This window comes from Mesoplodon bidens (assembly GCF_964165515.1).
Source record: "Mesoplodon bidens genome assembly, chromosome: 3".
Lineage (NCBI taxonomy): Eukaryota > Metazoa > Chordata > Mammalia > Artiodactyla > Ziphiidae > Mesoplodon > Mesoplodon bidens.
The window spans coordinates 167,840,807-167,862,153 of record NC_138178.1 but is presented as its reverse complement, the minus strand read 5'-3'; the positions used below and the strand labels follow the sequence as shown (position 1 = coordinate 167,862,153).

At 39.9% G+C, this 21,347-nt stretch overlaps 1 protein-coding gene across 3 annotated transcripts in view; it reads right to left on the bottom strand.

The window, feature by feature from the left end:
• UNC79 (unc-79 homolog, NALCN channel complex subunit) overlaps positions 1-21,347 on the bottom strand; it is a gene marked incomplete at its 3' end in the record, with an annotated part of 212,806 nt that overhangs the window by 129,795 nt on the left and 61,664 nt on the right. For all 3 annotated transcript variants that reach the window (XM_081228621.1, XM_081228622.1, XM_081228623.1), the window contains exons 10-12: positions 20,972-21,201; positions 18,438-18,609; positions 10,351-10,581 (exon numbers count right to left, since the gene is read on the bottom strand). In XM_081228621.1, the coding sequence (XP_081084747.1) occupies positions 10,351-10,581; positions 18,438-18,609; positions 20,972-21,201 (633 nt within the window). The remainder of the gene's footprint in view (positions 1-10,350; positions 10,582-18,437; positions 18,610-20,971; positions 21,202-21,347) is intronic.

Genomic DNA, 21,347 nt, shown 5'->3' with positions numbered 1-21,347 from the left:
GACCTAGAAGAATTAAGAACAAACAAACAGAGATGAACAATACAATAACTGAAATGAAAAATACACTAGAAGGAATCAATAGCAGAACAACTGAGGCAGAAGAACGGATAAGTGACCTGGAAGACAAAATGGTGGAATTCACCGCCGCAGAACAGAATAAAGAAAAAAGAATGAAAAGAAATGAAGACAGCCTAAGAGACCTCTAGGACAACATTAAACGCAACAACATTCACATTATAGGGGTCCCAGAAGGAGAAGAGAGAGAGAGAAAGGACTCGAGAAAATATTTGAAGAGATTATAGTCGAAAACTTCCCTAACATGGGAAAGGAAATAGCCACCCAAGTGCAGGAAGCGCAGAGAGTCCCACACAGGACAAACCCAAGGAGAAACACGCCGAGACACATAGTAATCAAATTGGCAAAAATTAAAGACAAAGAAAAATTATTGAAAGCAGCAAGGGAAAAATGACAAATAACATACAAGGGAACTCCCATAAGGTTAACAGCTGATTTCTGAGCAGAAACTCTACACGCCAGAAGGGAGTGGCATGATATACTTAAAGTGTTGAAAGGGAAGAAGCTACAGCCAAGATTACTCTACCCGGCAAGGATCTCATTCAGATTTGATGGAGAAATCAAAAGCTTTACAGACAAGCAAAAGCTAAGAGAATTCAGCACCACCAAACCAGCTCTACAACAAATGCTAAAGGAACTTCTCTAAGTGGGAAACGCAAGAGAAGAAAAGGACCTACAAAAACAAACTCAAAACAATTTAGAAAATGGTCATAGGAACATACATATCAAGAATTACCTTAAATGTGAATGGATTAAATGCTCCCACCAAAAGACATAGACTGGCTGAATGGATACAAAAATAAGACCCATATATATGCTGTCTACAAGAGACCCACTTCAGACCTAGGGACACATACAGGCTGAAAGTGAGGGGATGGAAAAAGATATTCCATGCAAATGGAAACCTAAAGAAAGCTGGAGTAGCAATACTCATATCAGATAAAATAGACTTTAAAATAAAGAATGTTACAAGAGACAAGGAAGGACACTACATAATGATCAAGGGATCAATCCGAGAAGAAGATATAACAATTATAAATATATATGCACCCAACATAGGAGCACCTCAATACATAAGGCAACCGCTAACAGCTATAACACAGGAAATCGACAGTAACACAGTAATAGTGGGGGACTTTAACACCTCACTTACACCAACGGACAGATCATCCAAAATGAAAATAAATAAGGAAACAGAAGCTTTAAATGACACAATAGACCAGATAGATTTAATTGATATTTATAGGACATTCCATCCAAAAACAGCAGATTACACTTTCTTCTCAAGTGCACACGGAACATTCTCAGGATAGATCACATCTTGGGTCACAAATCAAGCCTCAGTAAATTTAAGAAAATTGAAATCATATCAAGCATCTTTTTCTGACTACAACGCTATGAGATTAGAAATTAGTTACAGGGAAAAAAAGTAAAAAACACAAACACATGGAGGCTAAACAATACGTTACTAAATAACCAAGAGATCACTGAGGAAATCAAAAAACACCTAGAGACAAATGACAATGAAAACATGACGATCCAAAACCTACGGGATGTGGCAAAAGCAGTTCTGAGAGGGAAGTTTATAGCTATACAAGCCTACCTCAGGAAACAAGAAAAATCTCAAATAAACAATCTAACCTTACACCTAAAGGAACTAGAGAAAGAAGAACAAACAAAACCCAAAGTTAGCAGAAGGAAAAAAAATCATAAAGGTCAGAGCAGAAATAAATGAAATAGAAACAAAGAAAACAATAGCAAAGATCAATAAAACTAAAAGAAAAAAAAATTAAATATTCCCCAAACTCTCAGAAATATAGGAAGCAACCCAAATGTTTTTCAAGTTCATGTGATTTTGAAACTGAGCAGAACCTTGAGCCCCCAGCCCACCCCCAAGTACAAAGTCCCCTCTATGTCCCCTGCCTCTTGTTTGTAGAAAAGCTGAAGTCTCCCAGGCCTCCCTGAGTCACCAAAAAGCAGGCTCAAGCAGTTAATGATTAGGACTAGAGAGTCACAGAATCTTTCAGTGTCTGGTGCACATTCCTGAGCTGTTTTACGGATACTATAACTGCCACCAGAGGGAAAAAGCTGACTGCATGATGACCAGACTGTAGCCATGACATAAGGTGCTCCACTTGAGCAGTACTGAATCTATGGCTAGCACATTTCTAAGAACTGGCCTCAAAAGCATGGGACTAACATTATTGCTCATAATAATCTATACCTTTGTGGGCATCAAAATAATTGTAGCTTGCTCTGCCCATATATATAAGTGGGCAACTAAAATTGTCAGCAAAGAAATGCTACAGACCCATGTTGACATCTTTCACTCTGAGAATACAGTGCCCTATGTCAGCATGAAGAAGTTACAGAGAACAGACCTTCACCCCTAATCCCACAGAAATGGAATGATGTCTGAGAAGTGGGGATTCATAAGCAGCTCTTTTGCCCCTTTCCTGTTTGCCTATTTCTGTTCCCCTCAAACCTTATAGGAAGGAGATCACTAGACAATTTAACCTAACTCCTGACCTATGCTCTCCTGAGTGCACACCATGCCTCGCCTAACCTGTGGATTCTTTTCCTGGATTAAAAGAAGCAAGAATGAAGAATTAAGGAGTTAAAGAATAACTAGCTCTCTACCCGCAGCAGCCCCCTTAGCAATCCTGCAGGCAGATCACGCAGGCAATATAACATCTGAAGAAAGAGTCAGCCAGTCTGTACCCAATGGTGAATGATGCAGAACCCAACTTCCTGCCTCAATGATTCACTGAGATTCTTTCCCCTTTTTCCTTTTAAAAACTGTCATGGGGCTTCCCTGGTGGCGCAGTGGTTGAGAGTCCGCCTGCCAGTGCAGGGGACATGGGTTCATGCCCTGGTCCGGGAAGATCCCACAGGCTGTGGAGCGGCTAGGCCCGTGAGCCATGGCCGCTGAGCCTGTGCGTCCAGAGCCTACGCTCCGCAACGGGAGAGGCCACAGCAGTGAGAGGCCCGCTTACCGGGAAAAAAAAAAAAAAAAAAAAACTGTCATGGCTGAGCACAGTCTTCCGACTTGGTCTTGGGACATGAGTTCACCTTCTCCCCAGATTGCTGGTTTTTCTAATTAAAGCAACTTTCCTTCCTACGAATACTTGCCTCTCAAGCATTGGCTTTTGAGCAGTGAGCAGTCAAATCTGAGTTCAGTAACAATTTGTGTAAATCTTTGATAAATAAGACTATTTTAATACTGTTGGTTTAATAAAAACAGCTGGGGCTTCCCTGGTGGCGCAGTGGTTGAGAGTCCGCCTGCCGATGCAGGGGACACGGGTTCGTGCCCCGGTCCGGGAAGATCCCACATGCCACGGAGCGGCTGTGCCCGTGAGCCATGGCTGCTGAGCCTGCGCGTCCAGAGCCTGTGCTCCGCAACGGGAGAGGCCACAGCAGTGAGAGGCCCGCGTACCGCAAAAAAAAAAAAAACAGCTGCATCTTCTGAGTTATCAGCACTGAGTATGATATGAGCATACATTTTTATTCTACGTGGGTTTAGTAGTCAAATAAGCTAATATTATATTTACTAGAGGTTTAAGATGACAAAATTTATAGATTCCATTTTAATCATATTAAATTATCATTGTGACAAACTTTATTTCAACAGTAATTGTGTATTATAATATGTCTTCTTAGAATTAGGTTCCAAAATCTTTTTGGTAACCTGAAACTAAATTTATATTGAGTTAAATAATAGATATTCATTGAATATCTAGATCATTTCTAAATAAGATAAAACACCAAAACATTAACTACTGAATATAAGTTTAATTTTATCTACTTTTGGCTTCTTATTTTTACAGAGAGCTAAAGCTGTTTGGATCTGTTAATAAATGTGTTCATTTTGCCACTCTGAGAAATTATACTATGAAGAAGCATATCCTCTAGAAGTTATGAGATGGTATAATCATAAAATTTGCTAGTATGCTACAAAATGCTGGTATGTGACAAGCAATTCACAATTGTTTACTTCCTGGTCTTCGTGGAAAAATAGAGGTTATAAAGTGTTGAAAATTATAATCAATATATAAATGAAGCTTCTAGAAATAATAAGGTTGAAGGAAAAACCTCTTTATGCAAAATATTCAAGGAATGAGGGGTGTTCTTGTCAAGGGAAAAGATTGTAATTTTGTCCTAAGGTATCAATAGTGGTTTAGAGGTTGTGTGAAGGCTTTCAGATGAGAAAGAGGAAAGTGAAGGACAAAAACCTGAATAAAAATATGAAGTTGTAAAGGAACTGTGTGTGGGGAGGGGGGGAACATGTCTTCATCATGTCCTCAATTATTTAAAAGAACCGAGTCTTCTCAATTTTAAATTATGTTAGATCCCACATTTACTTTTGATATCTGTATTGCCATTTTGGTTAAATGGATAACTAAGTATTATTTCATAGTGACCTGTCATCCTGGTTAATTAAGTGTCCAAACCTTTTGACATTTTGACAACTTTTGATATTTTGCTTCCCCAAATCAAATCCTTATGCTCACTTCGGCAGCACATATACCAAAATCAAATCCTAAATAAAATCCTGATCTCAAATTGACTTAGAGACTTCTGAGAGGGCCTCTGGAAAACCTCAAAGGATTTGTTCTCTCCTAGTAAAAAGAGATGTTAAACTAATTCGGTCTATTTAATATGTTGAACTGCATGAAAATCATGGTCAAATAAGAAGAGATTCTTAACCTTCCCTAGCTTATATCTGTATAGGTAAATGTTTTTAACATAAATATTCCAGGAATTAGATGTAATTTCTAAAAATCTGTCAATGCCTTTTTTGTTCACTATTATATTCTTACGCTATTTTGCCTGATAGTATACAATAATGGCATAATTTTATCATCATAATTCCAGTTGCTCTCATCAGATCTTTAATACCGCCATTTTAAGCCTTTTATCATTCATAGACAGTTATTGTTTTATTCCAGTGTTTTCCTGAAAGCTCTTGCAATCGGCTACTATCCAGAATGCTTCATCTTCAGCAAAAAGGACTGTCTCTGAGACCCATGGAAAGGACTATAACAGGTAATCTGGGGTACAGACTTCTGATGGCATTGCTCAGGTAACTTTGAGACCATACCACTGGACTGAGTAAAGATTCCAGAACTGTAGTGGAGAAGCCAATGGGTTCATAAAACTGCTAACCCAAGACCAAGCAGAACAAATAATTAATTACATGGGACTGAATGAACTGCTGAAGGGAGATGATAATTTTTATGTGTTTTTTACTGCTTTCATTAATATTCTGTTTTCTGGGTATAAGATTTCTCTTAAGCTATCTTTAACTCATGACTATTTAGTAGATTATACCTTTGTAAACAAAAGCAAAACGTTTCTTTTTCTCCCTACCTGAACCTCCCAGAATTCAGAAACTCTTACAGTACTCTTACTTATATGGCAATATAGCTATTTACACAAGTTCAGTAAGAATCTGTTCTCCTTGTAACAGGATGTAATTGGAAAAATTGGTTATATTATCAAGGCTTTGACTGAAATGTCATATTTGAGAAAGATATGCATAGAATCAAATATGACCAGATAGCTTTAATGAACTAAGGTTGACATCATGGAACCAATGCTTATAAAGCCCTCTTGGAAAAAAACCAGCCTGGTACCTGACTTATGATGTTCCCAGCCTACAGGCAAATAAGAAAAGTCACTTCTTGACAGGCCCAGGAAACAGAGTATTTTGGGGATCTCAAGAAGAGAAATTCACCCAAATCTATAGGTACTGCAGATAAGCATGATGACAGATTGGCTTCCGAGCGTGGAGAGGCTTTTAAAAGTCCAATCTGAGGGACCTTCCTGGCAGTCCAGTGGTTAAGACTTTGCCTTCCAATGCAGGGGGTGCAGGTTTCATCCCTGGTTGGGGAGCTAAGATCCCACGTGCCTCGTGGCCAAAAAACCAAAACATAAAACAGAAGCAGTATTGTAACGAATTCAATAAAGACTTTAAAAAATGGTCCACATCAAAAACAATCTTTAAAAAATAAATCAGGGCCTTCCCTGGTGGCGCAGTGGTTGGGAGTCCGCCTGCCGATGCGGGGGATGCGGGTTCGTGCCCCGGTCCGGGAGGATCCCGCGTGCCGCGGAGTGGCTGGGCCCGTGAGCCAGGGCCGCTGCGCCTGCGCCTCCGGAGCCTGTGCTCTGCAGCGGGAGAGGCCACAACAGTGAGAGGCCCACGTACCACAAAAAAAATAAAAATAATAAATAATAAATAAATAAATAAATAAAAGTCCAATCTGAGATTCTTTAAGAAACTTCCAGCAAAGCAAATTTTTAAAGGCCCATGTGGTCAAATACCATTTTTGCTGCACTTATGCAAATAATCAGGCCAAATTTAATGAGACTAGACTTATGTTGTGAACAAGAATCATCTTACTCTGATTTTCTTTGATCAAAATGGCAGTAATTGAGAGAGAAATTTTATGTTTCAACAGAAAACTATAACCCATCCTTGTGGATTATCAGATTCTAGTCCTGTTCATTGTTCTTGAGCTATTTTCAACCTCTTTATAAACTGGATCCTGCTGTCTTACACATTTTCAGTAATTAATGTTTCCAACTTTTCTACTATCCTTTTCACTTGGTGTCACTAAGAACGAAAACCTGACTGCCCAGATCCTTATTGAGACTCTAGGTTGTCTTGTCCCAAAGCCCTGTAAGCTGAAGCAGGACAACTTGACATAAACTTCAAAGGACTTATTGCTGCAACAGTTTAGGCCACTCAGGAAGTTCACCAAACATCCGCATCTTCCATGCTCTGCTCTAGGAAATAACCATGACCATGACACTGATGGTCTCATTCATCATCTAAAGATGCTTCAAGCCCAACATCTAGAAATCTTCTCAACTGGCTGCCCTTCGGACTCAGAAACTAGGTTTATAGCCTACTCTAACTACTAATCTTTGTTTTCTTTTTATTTCCTTGTTCTAATTTATGCTCTTTTCCTCCTTTTCAGATCTCTTACCTAGCATTTCCTAACCCAAATCTTCTCTCCAAGTCAATCAACCTAGATTCCTTTTTGTGTGAAACTTCTAGGGAAGTTACAGATAGGAGAAATGTGGGGACCCACTCAGACCCCCAGAGTTGGTATAAAGATTATTTTTCAGTGAAAACATTTGAGCTAAAGATGATGTAGAGAGAGGGCTTCCCTGGTGGCGCAGTGGTTGAGAGCCCGCCTGCCGATGCAGGGGACACGGGTTCGTGCCCCAGTCCAGGAAGATCCCACATGCCGCAGAGCGGCTGGGCCCATGAGCCATGGCCGCTGAGCCTGCGCACCCGGAGCCTGTGCTCCGCAACGGGAGAGGCCACAGCAGTGAGAGGCCCGCGTACCGCAAAAAAAAAAAAAAAAAGATGTAGAGAGAAACCTTATCTGAACTTCCCTTATGTGACTAAAGCAGAGCCTCCAGAAAAATATGGCTGCCTTTAACCCCCTTCAAAGGGAGTTTCCTGTGAATTCAGCTGCCTTGGAGACAGGCTGCCCATTTCCATTGGCATCAAAATGCCCAAAAGAACTTTCCATATCTTCCCATTCAAGCCTCCTCCCAAATGCCTCCTCCCACCCCCACCCCCCTGGAAGTTTGGTATATAAACCTTTTATCTCTGGCTATTAAAGAAATTACCCATCAATGAGGAGTACTCTCGTGTGTAAATATTAATAAATTTTGTCTCTTCTCTTGTTAATATGTCTCTTACCAATTAATATGCAGGCTCACAAACACTGAACCCAAGCTATAAGAGGAATAGTTTTCCTCCCAACATAATCACTTCTTCTTATCTTTCAGAATCAGATCACACCAGTCCTTTACTATTCCAAAAGAAACAATAATAGAAAACATATCAACACAGTCAAAGAATGCCAGGAAATGGCATTCTTTGCACATTTCCATCATGCAAAAATCTAATTTTATATATGAGTCAGTAGGTGGCACCAAAGAAGAAAGAAGTGTATCTTGGTAAATGCAAAGAAGGCTCTGAGTCCTGGAAATCTAATAAAACCTACTCTTTAGAAGGCCTGTGTTCTGTTTTATCCTTAAATATCTTATTTAAACCGAAAACTGGGACTTCCCTGGTGGCGCAGTAGTTAACAATCCGCCTGCCAATGCAGGGGACATGGGTTTGAGCCCTGGTCCGGGAAGACCCCACATGCCGCAGAGCAACTAAGCCCGTGCACCACAACTACGGAGCCTGCGTGCCACAGCTACTGAAGCCCACGTGCCTAGAGCCCGTGCTCCAAAACAAGAGAAGCCACCACAATGAGAAGCCACGCACTTCAACGACAAGCCCCTGCTCACTGCAACTAGAGAAAGCCCACGCGCACCAATGAAGACCCAATGCAGCCATAAATAAATAAATAAATAAATAAACTGAAAACCGCCTCAAGACTTCATTGAAAGTAAACCCAAAAATCACACAAAAAAATTAAAACTTAGAAAATACCTTGAAAAAATGTTCATATATTGCTGCCAGAAACTGATTCTAGATATCCATCTTGCTGGGTTAGACACAAATCATATTGTATTCAAGAAATATGATGTCTTACCAGCTGTATATCTGAAGCCTGTGATCCACCGAGGCAGAAGCAAGAGGATAAGCACAGAGAAATTTGTCCTATAAGCCAGAGGAAAAGGAGCACTGTGGCAGTTCCTAAATCTTTTGGGCATTCCAGCTGAGAGGGCAGGGACCACTCATCTCTAGAAATATATGTGAAACCACAGAAATTGCCCCTAGTCAAATGTTAGCCTTTCCACAGACTGTAAACCAGAAAAGGACTGAGCTCTTGCCACCTCATGGAAAGGCTTTTTTTTTTTCCTGTTTCTTAATAAAAATATTCAGCAATATCAGGAAAGAATATTTCCTTAAATTTCTTAAAGATACTTTACACATTCATCTTGCCATTCTTCCCCATCCCAAACTAACATCAAAGCAGCACATCACTTAAAATGTAGTTACTAAACTCACTTAGCTATAATAAAAATTAACATAAATAAATAAAAGACTAAGTTAAAGAGAGATGTCCCTCTTCTACAGTCACTGATAATACTTTAGTGGCTAAGGTACTGTAAGCAGATAGGGTAGGGTGTCCCCAGAGAAAGAGAACCAGGCATGGCTTTCTTGACAGAAAAGAAGCCATTTTACCTAAGCCATTTTGTGATCTAAGCCTGGCCACAATGCTTGCCCTTGAACAGGTCTCAGTAATTAATGATTTTAAGGGCAGGAACAAAGGAAAAGCAGTCAAGAAACAATAGTTCAGCAAAAAAACAGAGTCCTAGTTCCTCCTCAAGAATATACATCACAATCTGATACATATTTTTGAGTTCTGCAGGAACTAAGCCCCGCCCCCACACACACCCCCACACACCCCCCACCCCTGGCCAAGTAGAGGATGGTGACTACATGCTGAGACCCCAGACTGGTCGGAACCTAAGGAATGATGATGTTGACCTTTTCTGACCCCCTGACTTCTATCCACTAAAGTCTGGACTCTGTCCATCTTTGCCCCAATTCTATGCTGAATTCTCTGCTCAAGCACCTTCATAAATATGCATGTACCCTTAGCTTAAAACTTCCCCAATTTTGCTGTTCGGAGAGACACTACTTTGGGCAAGATCCCTGGTGTTCTCCTCACTTGCTGCAAGTAATAAATCCCTCCTTCTCCTGCTCTTTGCCTTGGTTGTGTCTTTTGGCTCGACACCCACCAAGAGGCAAACCCAGTGTTTCTGTAACAATAGTGCTTCTCCCTAAGTCCTCCTCTCCAACAAGGTCCAAGCTGTAGGCCTTGATGAAAACAATTCATATTTTATAGCAAGACAAGAAAATTTTAAACATAAAAATTTTCTCTGCCCATTTGGGCCTCCTCCATCCCCTTTAGTGTGTGTTGTGCAACTGCATTAACCAGACTTCCTTAGGAGATAACATCCCTTCTTAACCTCATCAAGGGTCACAACTCCTTAGAAGATAACTTTCCTTCTTGATCTTGTAAAGGGCCATGATGACCCATGACCCACTACGTGCTTTGTAGTGTAGATCTGGATTCTGTAAACTGTCTATAATACATCATTTGACGTAAAACCCTTTGTCTCAAAATTTTACATACCTGGTCTTTGACCTCTAATAGGCGGAACAGTCCTCAGAACTTTCTGAAAGACTCTCTCTTGGGTTATAATCCTCAGGTTGGCTCAAATAACATTTTCCATTTCTTTCTTAGATCGATTATTGATTAATTTTTTTCATCGACAGCCTCCACTTACCCTGGCAAATTCCATTGGTTTGGGAAGAAGGCACATGACCATGACATCAAAGCGAACATCACATACTGTCTTCAACCACTTGGTGACAAACTGAGGCTTCAGCTTTTCCACTAAACTTCCAACTTCATCATCCATCATATACGCTGTGGAGTGAAACCACTGAAACACCATGGCCACCAGCCTGGCCAAGCTTTCCGTAGGGGTGTTCTCACTGGGCGTGCAGAGGCTCACCTGGAAATAGGTAGATCAGACTCTCCTTCAGCCTCCTTACATAATTATTACATGTTTGGTTAAAGACGGAAAAAAAAAAAATGCCCCATATAATCCATTTGAAATAGGAAGGGTTTTTTGGGGTTTTTTTTTTTGTTGTTGTTGTTTGAACCCTTTGAATGCCCATTTATTTCTTTAAATTTTTGAACCACTTTAAGAATTACTGAAATATGATTTTTAAAAATTCTTATTAAAAGTACATTTATGAGTAATTGAAATCTCTCCCCCTTGACAGGAGTGAAATAATACCACTTTAGAGTAACTGTTTTACCTTGTCCTTCTCTTCTTGACATCTGCTGCAGCTTATTCACTTAACAAGAGGTAGAGGCCTTTTCTGGTTTTTGTTTTTGCTTTTGTTTTGTTTTGTTTTTTAATCTACAACTTGTTAATATTTGGCCAGGGAAACAAGTCTTTGTAGCAATTGTATCTCTATCTTTTGGGCCAAAGTTTTTTTTGTTTGTTTATTTTTTGTTTTCTGTTTTTTGGTTTCTGGGGCTTTTTTAAATTTAATTTTATTTTTTTATACAGCAGATTCTTATTAGTCATCCATTTTATACACATCAGTGTATACATGTCAATCTCAATCTCCCAATTCATCACACCATCACCCCCACCACTTTCCCCCCTTGGTGTTCATACATTTGTTCTCTACATTGTGTCTCTATTTCCACCCTGCAAACTGGTACATCTGTACCATTTTTCTAGGTTACACATATATGCGTTAATATATATTTGTTTTTCTCTTTCTGACTTACTTGACTCTGTATGACAGTCTCTAGATCCATCCACATCTTAACAAATGACCCAATATCGTTCCTTTTTATGGCTGAATAATACTCCATTGTATATATGTACCACATCTTCTTTAGCCATTCGTTTGTCAGTGGGCATTTAGGTTGCTTCCATGACCTGGCTATTGTAAAGAGTGCTGCAATGAACATTGGGGTGCATGTGTATTTTTGAATTATGGTTTTCTCAGGGTATATGCCCAGTAGTGGGATTGCTGGGTCGTATGGTAGTTCTATTTTTAGTTTTCTAAGGAACCTCCACACTGTTCTCTGTAGTGGCTGCATCAATTTACATTCCCACCAACAGTGCAAGAGGGTTCCCTTTTCTCCACACCCTCTCCAGCATTTTTTGTTTGTAGATTTTCTGATGATGCCCATTCTAACTGGTGTGAGGTGATACCTCATTGTAGTTTTGATTTGCATTTCTCTAATAATTAGTGATGATGAGCAGATTTTCATGTGCTTCTTCAGCATCTGTATGTCTTCTCTGGAGAAATGTCTATTTAGGTCTTCTGTCCATTTTTGGATTGGGTTGTTTGTTTTTTTAATATTGAGCTGCATAAGTTGTTGATATATTTTGGAGATTAATCCTTTGCCTGTTGATTCATTTGCAAATATATTCTCCCATTCTGAGGGCTTTCTTTTCGTCTTGTTTATGGTTTCCTTTGGTGTGCAAAAGCTTTCAAGTTTCATTAGGTCCCATCTCTTTATTTTTGTTTTTATTTCCATTACTCTAGGAGGTGGATCAAAAAAGATCTTGCTGTGATTTATGTCAAAGAGTGTTCTTCCTATATTTTCCTCTAAGAGTTTTATACTGTCCGGTCTTACATTTAGGTCTCTAATCCGTTTTGAGTTTATTTTTGTGTATGATGTTAGGAAGTGTTCTAATTTCATTCTTTTACATGTAGCTGTCCAGTTTTCCCAGCACCACGTATTGAAGAGGCTGTCTTTTCTCCATTGTATATTCTTGCCTCCTTTATCAAAAATAAGTTGACCATATGTGCATGGGTTTATCTCTGGGCTTTCTATCCTGTTCCATTGATCTATATTTTTGTTTTTGTGCCAGTACATATTGTCTTGATTACTGTAGCTTTGTAGTATAGTCTGAAGTCAGGAAGTCTGATTCCTCCAGCTCTGTTTTTTCCCCTCAAGACTGCTTTGGCTATTCGGGGTCTTTTGTGTCTCCATACAAATTTTAAGATTTTTGGTTCTAATTCCGTAAAAAATGCCATTGGTAATTTGATAGGGATTGCATTGAATCTGTAGATTCCTTTGGGTAGTATAGTCATTTTCACAATACTGATTCTTCCAATCCAAGAACATGGTATATCTCTCCATCTGTTGGTATCATCTTTAATTTCTTTCATCAGTGTCTTATAGCTTTCTGCATACAGGTCTTTTGTCTCCCTAGGTAGGTTTATTCCTAGGTATTTTATTTTTTGTTGCAATGGTAAATGGGAGTGTTTCCTTAATTTCTCTTTCTGATCTTTCATTGATAGTGTATAGGAAAGCAAGGGATTTCTGTGCATTAATTTTGTATCCTGCAACTTTACCAAATTCATTGATTAGCTCTAGTAGTTTTCTGGTGGCATCTTTAGGATTCTCTATGTATAGTATCATGTCATCTGCAAACCGTGACAGTTTTACTTCTTCTTTTCCAATTTGTATTCCTTTTATTTTTTTTCTTCTCTGATTGCCGTGGCTAGGACTTCAAAGTTATGTTGAATAATAGTGCTGAGAGTGGACATCCTTGTCTTGTTCCTGATCTTAGATGAAATGCTTTCAATTTTTCACCATTGAGAATGATGTTTGCTGTGGGTTTGTTGTATATGGCCTTTATTATGTTGAGGTAGGTTCCCTCTATGCCCACTTTCTGGAGAGTTTTTATCATAAACGGGTGTTGAATTTTGTCAAAAGCTTTTTCTGCATCTATTGAGATGATCATATGGTTTTTATTCTTCAATTTGTTAATATGGTGTATCACATTGATTGATTTGTGTATATTGAAGAATCCTTGCATCCCTGGGATAAATCCCACTTGATCATGGTGTGTGATCCTTTTAATGTGTTGTTGGATTCTGTTTGCTAGTATTTTGTTGAGGAATTTTGCATCTATATATATCAGTGATATTGGTCTGTAATTTTCTTTTTTTGTAGTATCTTTGTCTGGTTTTGATATCAGGGTGATGGTGGCCTCATAGAGTGAGTTTGGGAGTATTCCTTCCTCTGCAATTTTTTGCAAGAGTTTGAGAAGGATGGGTGTTAGCTCTTCTCTAAATGTTTGATAGAATTCACCTGTGAACCCATCTGGTCCTGGACTTTTGTTTGTTGGAAGATTTTTAATCACAGTTTCAATTTCATTACTTGTGATTGGTCTGTTCATATTTTTTATTTCTTCCTGGTTCAGTCTTGGAAGGTTATACCTAAGAACTTGTCCATTTCTTCCAGGTTGTCCATTTTATTGGCATAGAGTTGCTTGTAGTAGTCTCTTAGGGTGCTTTGTATTTCTGCAGTGTCTGTTGTAACCTCTCCTTTTTCATTTCTAATTTTATTGATATGAGTCCTCTCCCTCGTTTTCTTGATGAGTCTGGCTAATGGTTTATCAATTTTGTTTATCTTCTCAAAGAACCAGCTTTTAGTTTTATTGATCTTTGCTATTGTTTTCTTTGTTTCTATTTCATTTATTTCTGCTCTGATCTTTATGATTTCTTGCCTTCTGCTAACTTTGGGTTTTGTTTGTTCTTCTTTCTCTAGTTCCTTTAGGTGTATGTTTAGATTGTTTATTTGAGATTTTTCTTGTTTCTTGATGTAGGATTGCATAGCTATAAACTTCCTTCTTAGAATTGCTTTCGCTGCAACCCATAGGTTTTGGATCATCGTGTTTTCATTGTCATTTGTCTCTATGTATTTTTTGATTTCCTTTTTGATTTCTTCAGTGATCTCTTCGTTATTTAGTAACGTATTGTTTAGCCTCCATGTGTTTGTGTTTTTTACTTTTCTTCCCTGTAATTCATTTCTAATCGCATAGCGTTGTAGTCATAAAAGATGCTTGATATGATTTCAATTTTCTTAAATTTACTGAGGCTTGATTTGTGACCCAAGATGTGATCTATCCTGGAGAATGTCCCATGTGCACTTGAGAAGAAAGTGTTATCTGCTGTTTTTGGATGGAATGTCCTATAAATATCAATTAAATCTATCTGGTCTATTGTGTCATTTAAAGCTTCTGTTTCCTTATTTATTTTCATTTTGGATGATCTGTCTGTTGGTGTGAGGTGTTAATGTCCCCCACTATAATTGTGTTACTGTCGATTTCCTGTTTTATAGTTGTTAGCAGTTGCCTTATGTATTGAGGTGCTCCTATGTTGGGTGCATATATATTTATAATTGTTATATCTTCTTCTCGGATTGATCCCTTGATCATTATGTAGCGTCCTTCCTTGTCTCTTGTAACATTCTTTATTTTAAAGTCTATTTTATCTGATATGAGTATTGCTACTCCAGCTTTCTTTAGGTTTCCATTTGCATGGAATATCTTTTTCCATCCCCTCACTTTCAGTCTGTATGTGTCCCTAGGTCTGAAGTGGGTCTCTTGTAGACAGCATATATATGGGTCTTATTTTTGTATCCATTCAGCAAGCCTGTGTCTTTTGGTTGGAGCATTTAATCCATTCACATTTAAGGTAATTATCGATATGTATGTTCCTATGACCATTTTCTTAATTGTTTTGGGTTTGTTTTTGTAGGTCCTTTTCTTCTCTTGCGTTTCCACTTAGAGAAGTTCCTTTAGCATTTGTTGTAGAGCTGGTTTTGTGGTGCTGAATTCTCTTAGCTTTTGCTTGTCTGTAAAGCTTTTGATTTCTCCATCAAATCTGAATGAGATCCTTGCCGGGTAGAGTAATCTTGGCCATAGGTTCTTCCTTTTCAACACTTTAAGTATATCATGCCACTCCCTTCTGGCGTGTAGAGTTTCTGCTCAGAAATCAGCTGTTAACCTTATGGGAGTTCCCTTGTATGTTATTTGTTGTTTTTCCCTTGCTGCTTTCAATAATTTTTCTTTGTCTTTAATTTTTGCCAATTTGATTACTATGTGTCTCGGCGTGTTTCTCCTTGGGTTTGTCCTGTGTGGGACTCTCTGCGCTTCCTGCACTTGGGTGGCTATTTCCTTTCCCATGTTAGGGAAGTTTTCGACTATAATCTCTTCAAATATTTTCTTGGGTCCTTTCTGTCTCTCTTCTCCTCCTGGGACCCCTATAATGCGAATGTTGTTGCGTCGAATGTTGTCCCAGAGGTCTCTTAGGCTGTTTTCATTTCTTTTCATTCTTTTTTCTTTATTCTATTCCGCAGCAGTGAATTCCACCATTTTGTCTTCCAGGTCACTTATCCATTCTTCTGCCTCAGTTATTCTGCTATTGATTCCTTCTAGTGTAGTTTTCATTTCAGTTATTGTATTGTTTATCTCTGTTTGTTTGTTCTTTAATTCTTCTAGGTCTCTGTTAAACATTTCTTGCATCTTCTCAATCTTTGCCTCCATTGTTTTTCTGAGGCCCTGGATCATCTTCACTATCATTATTCTGAATTCTTTTTTCTGGAAGGTTGCCTATCTCCACTTCATTTAGTTGTTTTTCTGGGGTTTTATCTTGTTCCTTCATCTGGTACATAGCCCTCTGCCTTTGCATCTTGTCTATCTTTCTGTGAATGTGGTTTTTGTTCCACAGGCTGCAGGATTGTAGTTCTTCTTGCTTCTGCTGTCTGCCCTCTGGTGGATGAGGTTATCTAAGAGGCTTGTGTAAGTTTCCTGATGGGAGGCACTGGTGGTGGGTAGAGCTGACTGTTGCTCTGGTGGACAGAGCTCAGTAAAACTTTAATCCGTTTGACTGATGATGGGTGGGGCTGGGTATCCTCCCTGTTCGTTGTTTGGCCTGAGGCAACCCAACACTGGAGCCTACCTGGGCTCTTTGGTGGGGCTAATGGTAGACTCTGGGAGGGCTCATGCCAAGAAGTACTTCCTGGAACTTCTGCTGCCAGTGTCCTTGTCCCCACGGTGAGCCACAGCCACCACCTGCCTCTGCAGGAGACCCTCCAACACTAGCAGGTAGGTCTGGTTCACTCTCCCCTGGGGTCACTGCTCCTTCCCCTCGGTCCTGATGCGCACACTATTTTGTGTGTGCCCTCCAAGAGTGGAGTCTCTGTTTCCCCCAGTCCTGTTGAAGTCCTGCAATCAAATCCCACTAGCCTTCAAAGTCTGATTCTCTAGGAATTCCTCCTCCCGCTGCTGTACCCCCAGGTTGGGAAGCATGACGTGGGGCTCAGAACCTTCACTCCAGTGGGTTGACTTCTGTGGTATAAGTGTTCTCCAGTCTGTGAGTCACCCACCCAGCAGTTATGGGATTTGATTTTACTGTGATTGCGCCCCTCCTACCGTCTCACTGTGGCTTTTCCTTTGTCTTTGGATGTGGAGTATCTTTTTTTCTGAGTTCCAGTGTCTTCCTGTCAATGACTGTCCAGCAGCTAGTTGTGATTTTGGTGTTCTCGCAAGAGGGAGTGAGAGCACGTCCTTCTACTCCACCATCTTGGTTCCGATCTGTCCAACGTTTTAAATGTACATTTTCCTTCTGGCTATTAGGAATTGTATGTTAAGAAATCCAAGACTGGCCTTCAGAAGAAGCTGAATCAGGCACTCTCTGCCCCTCAATCAGAGTTTGGGACTAGAGCTGTGTCCCAACCACCTTCTGCTACTAACTGGTTGTTAGCAGTGACTGTGGGCAAGTTGAACTGCCTCTCTGGGCTTCTCTGTCCTCATCAGAAAAATGAAGGGGTAAAATAGGCAGGTTTTAAATTGATGGAGGACCACTTAGCCTGGAAACTGTGTTCTTCTCTACAGAGAGAGATGGACTGTAAGAATTTCCCCTCAAGATTGCACCTCCCTATAAGCTTTTCCCATATAAGAAATCTGTTACATAATCTGTACTAGATACTTCTACAAAGTGAAATTTCATAAATATCTTCAGTAAAAAAAATAATCTATATACATTTCAGTTCTACAATGATCAGATTTAGCCAAGAATTTCCTATCAGAAATAATTCTGAAACCTTGGAGCCCCTCCAGTTCACGATATTATAAATAGACTTTCCAAAACTGCTCATCACTTAGTAATTCAATCATTCTGAAATAATCTCTTATTAAGCACTGAAGTAGCGTTCAGGAATATAAAAAATAAGTGAAACACTATCTTTGCCTTCAGGAGTTCACAGTAGTAATCAGTATGTCATTAGATAATAAGTTCTAGGAGCAAGACATGTGAAATCAACAATTCAACCCCAATTTGGTAAAACAAAAGCAAAAAAAATGTGTGAAAGCATAAAAGAGATGTATCACTTTGGAGACTTAGTCCATGTCTCCAATGGACAAAAACAAAAGTCTGCTTTTCTGCAGAAATGGCAAATTCAGCATGCTTGGAACTTTGGATCTGTATGTTTGATCTTTACTGAATGAATCCTGCAGCTGAATCAGTCAATAGCAATCAAATTCCTTGCATTGGTTTGGCTATAATTTTTCTGGCTATATTGCAGACTTGCCATAAATACAGAAAAATCTCCACAGAGACTGAACTTTCAAGCAAACTTTCATGTCGATGGGATGAATGATCTGTAAATTATATTGAATCCAATATTTCACAATATACCCTAGCAACTTTCCCACTTGTTTATTGTCAAACTGTGCATTTCCAACAGTTTAGGGTCTAGCACAGTAGGTTTCAACACCTGGCTATTCATTAGTATCAACTAGGGAGCTTTTTAAAAAGTTCCCAAGATTCTGGGGTGGAATCTGGGCAATGGCATTTTTTAAAAGCCTTCCCAGGTAAATCCAATGTGCAGTCACTGTCCTAGAGTATAGAGTCCCTAAGCTAAGTTTAATTTTTCACTATTTACTATTTACTTCTTTAAAAAGAACAGAAGAAATTCCTCATCAGCGCAATGTTGGAATGAAACATAGGAGAGCAGAGAAGAGTTAAGTTCTTTCCTTACTAAGAACCATATTCCAAATTGACTGAGTAGCCGCTGGTCGTGTTTATCATCATCTTTGTTGTCAAAGTCAGCGTTATCCAGGGAATGGTGGGAGGAGGAGAGGCCCAGCTGCCGCCGGCGATTGAGCTCATGTTCCCGCTGCTCAGCATGGAACTCGGCTTCTTTCAACAAGCTGCCAAAGGGGAGAGATTTCAAGTTAGACTGCCAAAAAACACGTTCGAGATTATGACCTATTCAGAGCAATTACTTCATGAGTACTCAAGCATCACTCATTGTTCTCCTTTAAATTGGAAGGAGCCTAATTTCCTTACTATTTTCTACTCCATCCCCATTTCAAAGATGAACAAACTGAGGCACAAAGAGGCTACTTCCTCCAATCAATTAGAATCAAGCAGAACTGATGCCTTCTGGCTTCTAGTTCACCAACCATCCCACTAGATGTCAACGCTTCTCCTATATCTAATATGAAGCTGTGTGGACATCAAATGCACAATACAAGGAAAGACTGAGGAACTGGTACCCAGATGGAAAAATTTTTAATATCTAGTATTCAAAGACCTGACAGTGAGCAACGAAGATTCCTTTTTCAACTTGCTAAGCAAATGACAATTTAAAAAAATAATACCCAATGTTGGCAAGGGTGTAGCAAAAACTATCAGTTTCATACAGTGATGTATGAAATTCACATACACTCTTTGAAAATCAGTTTGGTAATGTATCAAGCACCATTAAAATATTCAGACCCTTTGACCCAGTCAACCACATCTGGTCATCTACCCTAAGAAAAAATATATAGGAACAGCACTGTACACAAAAATAGTTATGAGTTATTTTTAACAGTAAAAAAAAAAAAAAAAAGGAAGAAATTGAAATATCTATTGGTGGAGGAAAATAATCTAGATAAATATTATGTACACACTAAGAAGGATAAATGTGGAAACTACACAACATGGAAAAGAGCTAATGGTATAAGGTTACATCAAAAAGAATGTGGATACACTGTGATTACAGTTACATAAATAAAATATGCATTTGAATAAACCTAGAAGAACATGTGCAGAAGTGATGATGATGACAGCAGTATGGTTGATTTTTTTTTTTCTATTTCCAAACTTTCTGTAATGTTTTATTTAGCAAACATTTACTGGACTTCTACATGTATCAGCCACTGGGATAAGAGAAACAGAAGACTTAGTCCCTAGCTTTAAAACTTGCATTCTGGGGCTTCCCTGGTGGCGCAGTGGTTGAGAATCTGCCTGCTAATGCAGGGGACACGGGTTCGAGCCCTGGTCTGGGAGGATCCCACATGCCGCGGAGCAACTAGGCCCGTGAGCCACAACTACTGAGCCTGCGCGTCTGGAGCGTGTGCTCCGCAACAAGAGAGGCCGCGACAGTGAGAGGCCCGCGCACCGCCATGAAGAGTGGCCCCTGCTTGCCACAACTAGAGAAAGCCCTCGCACAGAAACGAAGACCCAACACAGCAAAAATAAATAAATTAATTAATAAACTCCTACTCCAACATCTAAAAAAAAAAAAAACACTTGCATTCTAATATTGCTTCTTAATTTTTAAAAATCTTGCCTCAGTGAATATTATACAAAAAGAGAACAAATCTAGAGGTTATCAGTTCTAAAGCTTCCTTTTTTGTGTGTGACAGAAGGAGAAAAAGCCAGAAGCCTGCAGGATCAAGCCCCTGCCTTACTCCACAGCCTTCTGGTTTACTCCAGTACCGAATTATCTAGAGGTCTCCCATCCTTCACTGCTATCAGTCAGGTCTGGGACAGCCTTATACCCACCCCTCACTCTGACTGGCGCCTCCACTTCATTCCCCTAAGACCCCCTACTCTGTGTCGTCATTGTGCTCACCATACTGGATCTCAATTTCGTTCTTCTGTTTTTATAGTCCCTACATGGGTAACTTGAAAGCAGAGGTTACATTTTACTCTCTTCTGTCTTCCAAGTGTCTGATACATGCCTGGCACATAACTGGCATTAGATAAAAATATTTGCTGAATGAATGAATGAAAACATCGTCATTGCAACATTGTGGAAGGTGAGCTGCCCGGCTGAGGGCACTTGAAGTTGAATTAAATTTGCACATCTCGGACTTCCCTGGTGGTGCAATGGTTAAGAATCTGCCTGCCAATGCGGGGGACATGGGTTCGAGCCCTGGTCCGGGAAAATCCCACATGCCACGGAGCCACTAAGCCCGTGTGCCACAACTACTGAGCCTGCGCTTTAGAGCCCGCGTGCCACAACTACTGAAGCCCACGCGCCTAGAGCCTGTGCTCCACAACAAGAGAAGCCACCGCAGTGAGAAGCCCGCGCACCGCCACGAAGAGTAGCCCCTGCTCGCCGCAACTAGAGAAAGCCCGCGTGCAGTAGCAAAGACCAGTGCAGCCAACAATAAATAATAAATAAATAAATAATTTTAAAAATAAAAATAAATAAATAAATTTGCACATCTCAATGTGAACAGGGTGGCTCAACGCAAAGGCAGTGTTTTCAGGGTAAGTTTCTAATGAAGCTGTTACCTAATCACCGCCTCCACGGCGCAGACAAGTTCCTCGGCACCACATTCCCGAGTGTTGATGGGTGGAGGGGAGGTCTGATAGAGGTGGGTCTCCGAGGCAGCCCCCAGTTCGTTACTGTGGTGATTTGAGTGGCACCTTTTGCAGTACCGAACAGGCCTGTTTCCGTGACGACCACAACACCCTGCTGAAAAGCAGGTGACCACAGCTCTTCTAACGTGGGAACTGCAGTTCTAGAAGAAAAAGAGTGAAATCAATTAAAAGTCACCACTGAGGCAAATGTGGCTACTAATCGGAACAAATGGAAACTTAAAGGGCCCCTGGAAGTGGCAGCACACTTCTGAAGGCCACTAGTTTCCAAAATGCAGGTCATCTCTAA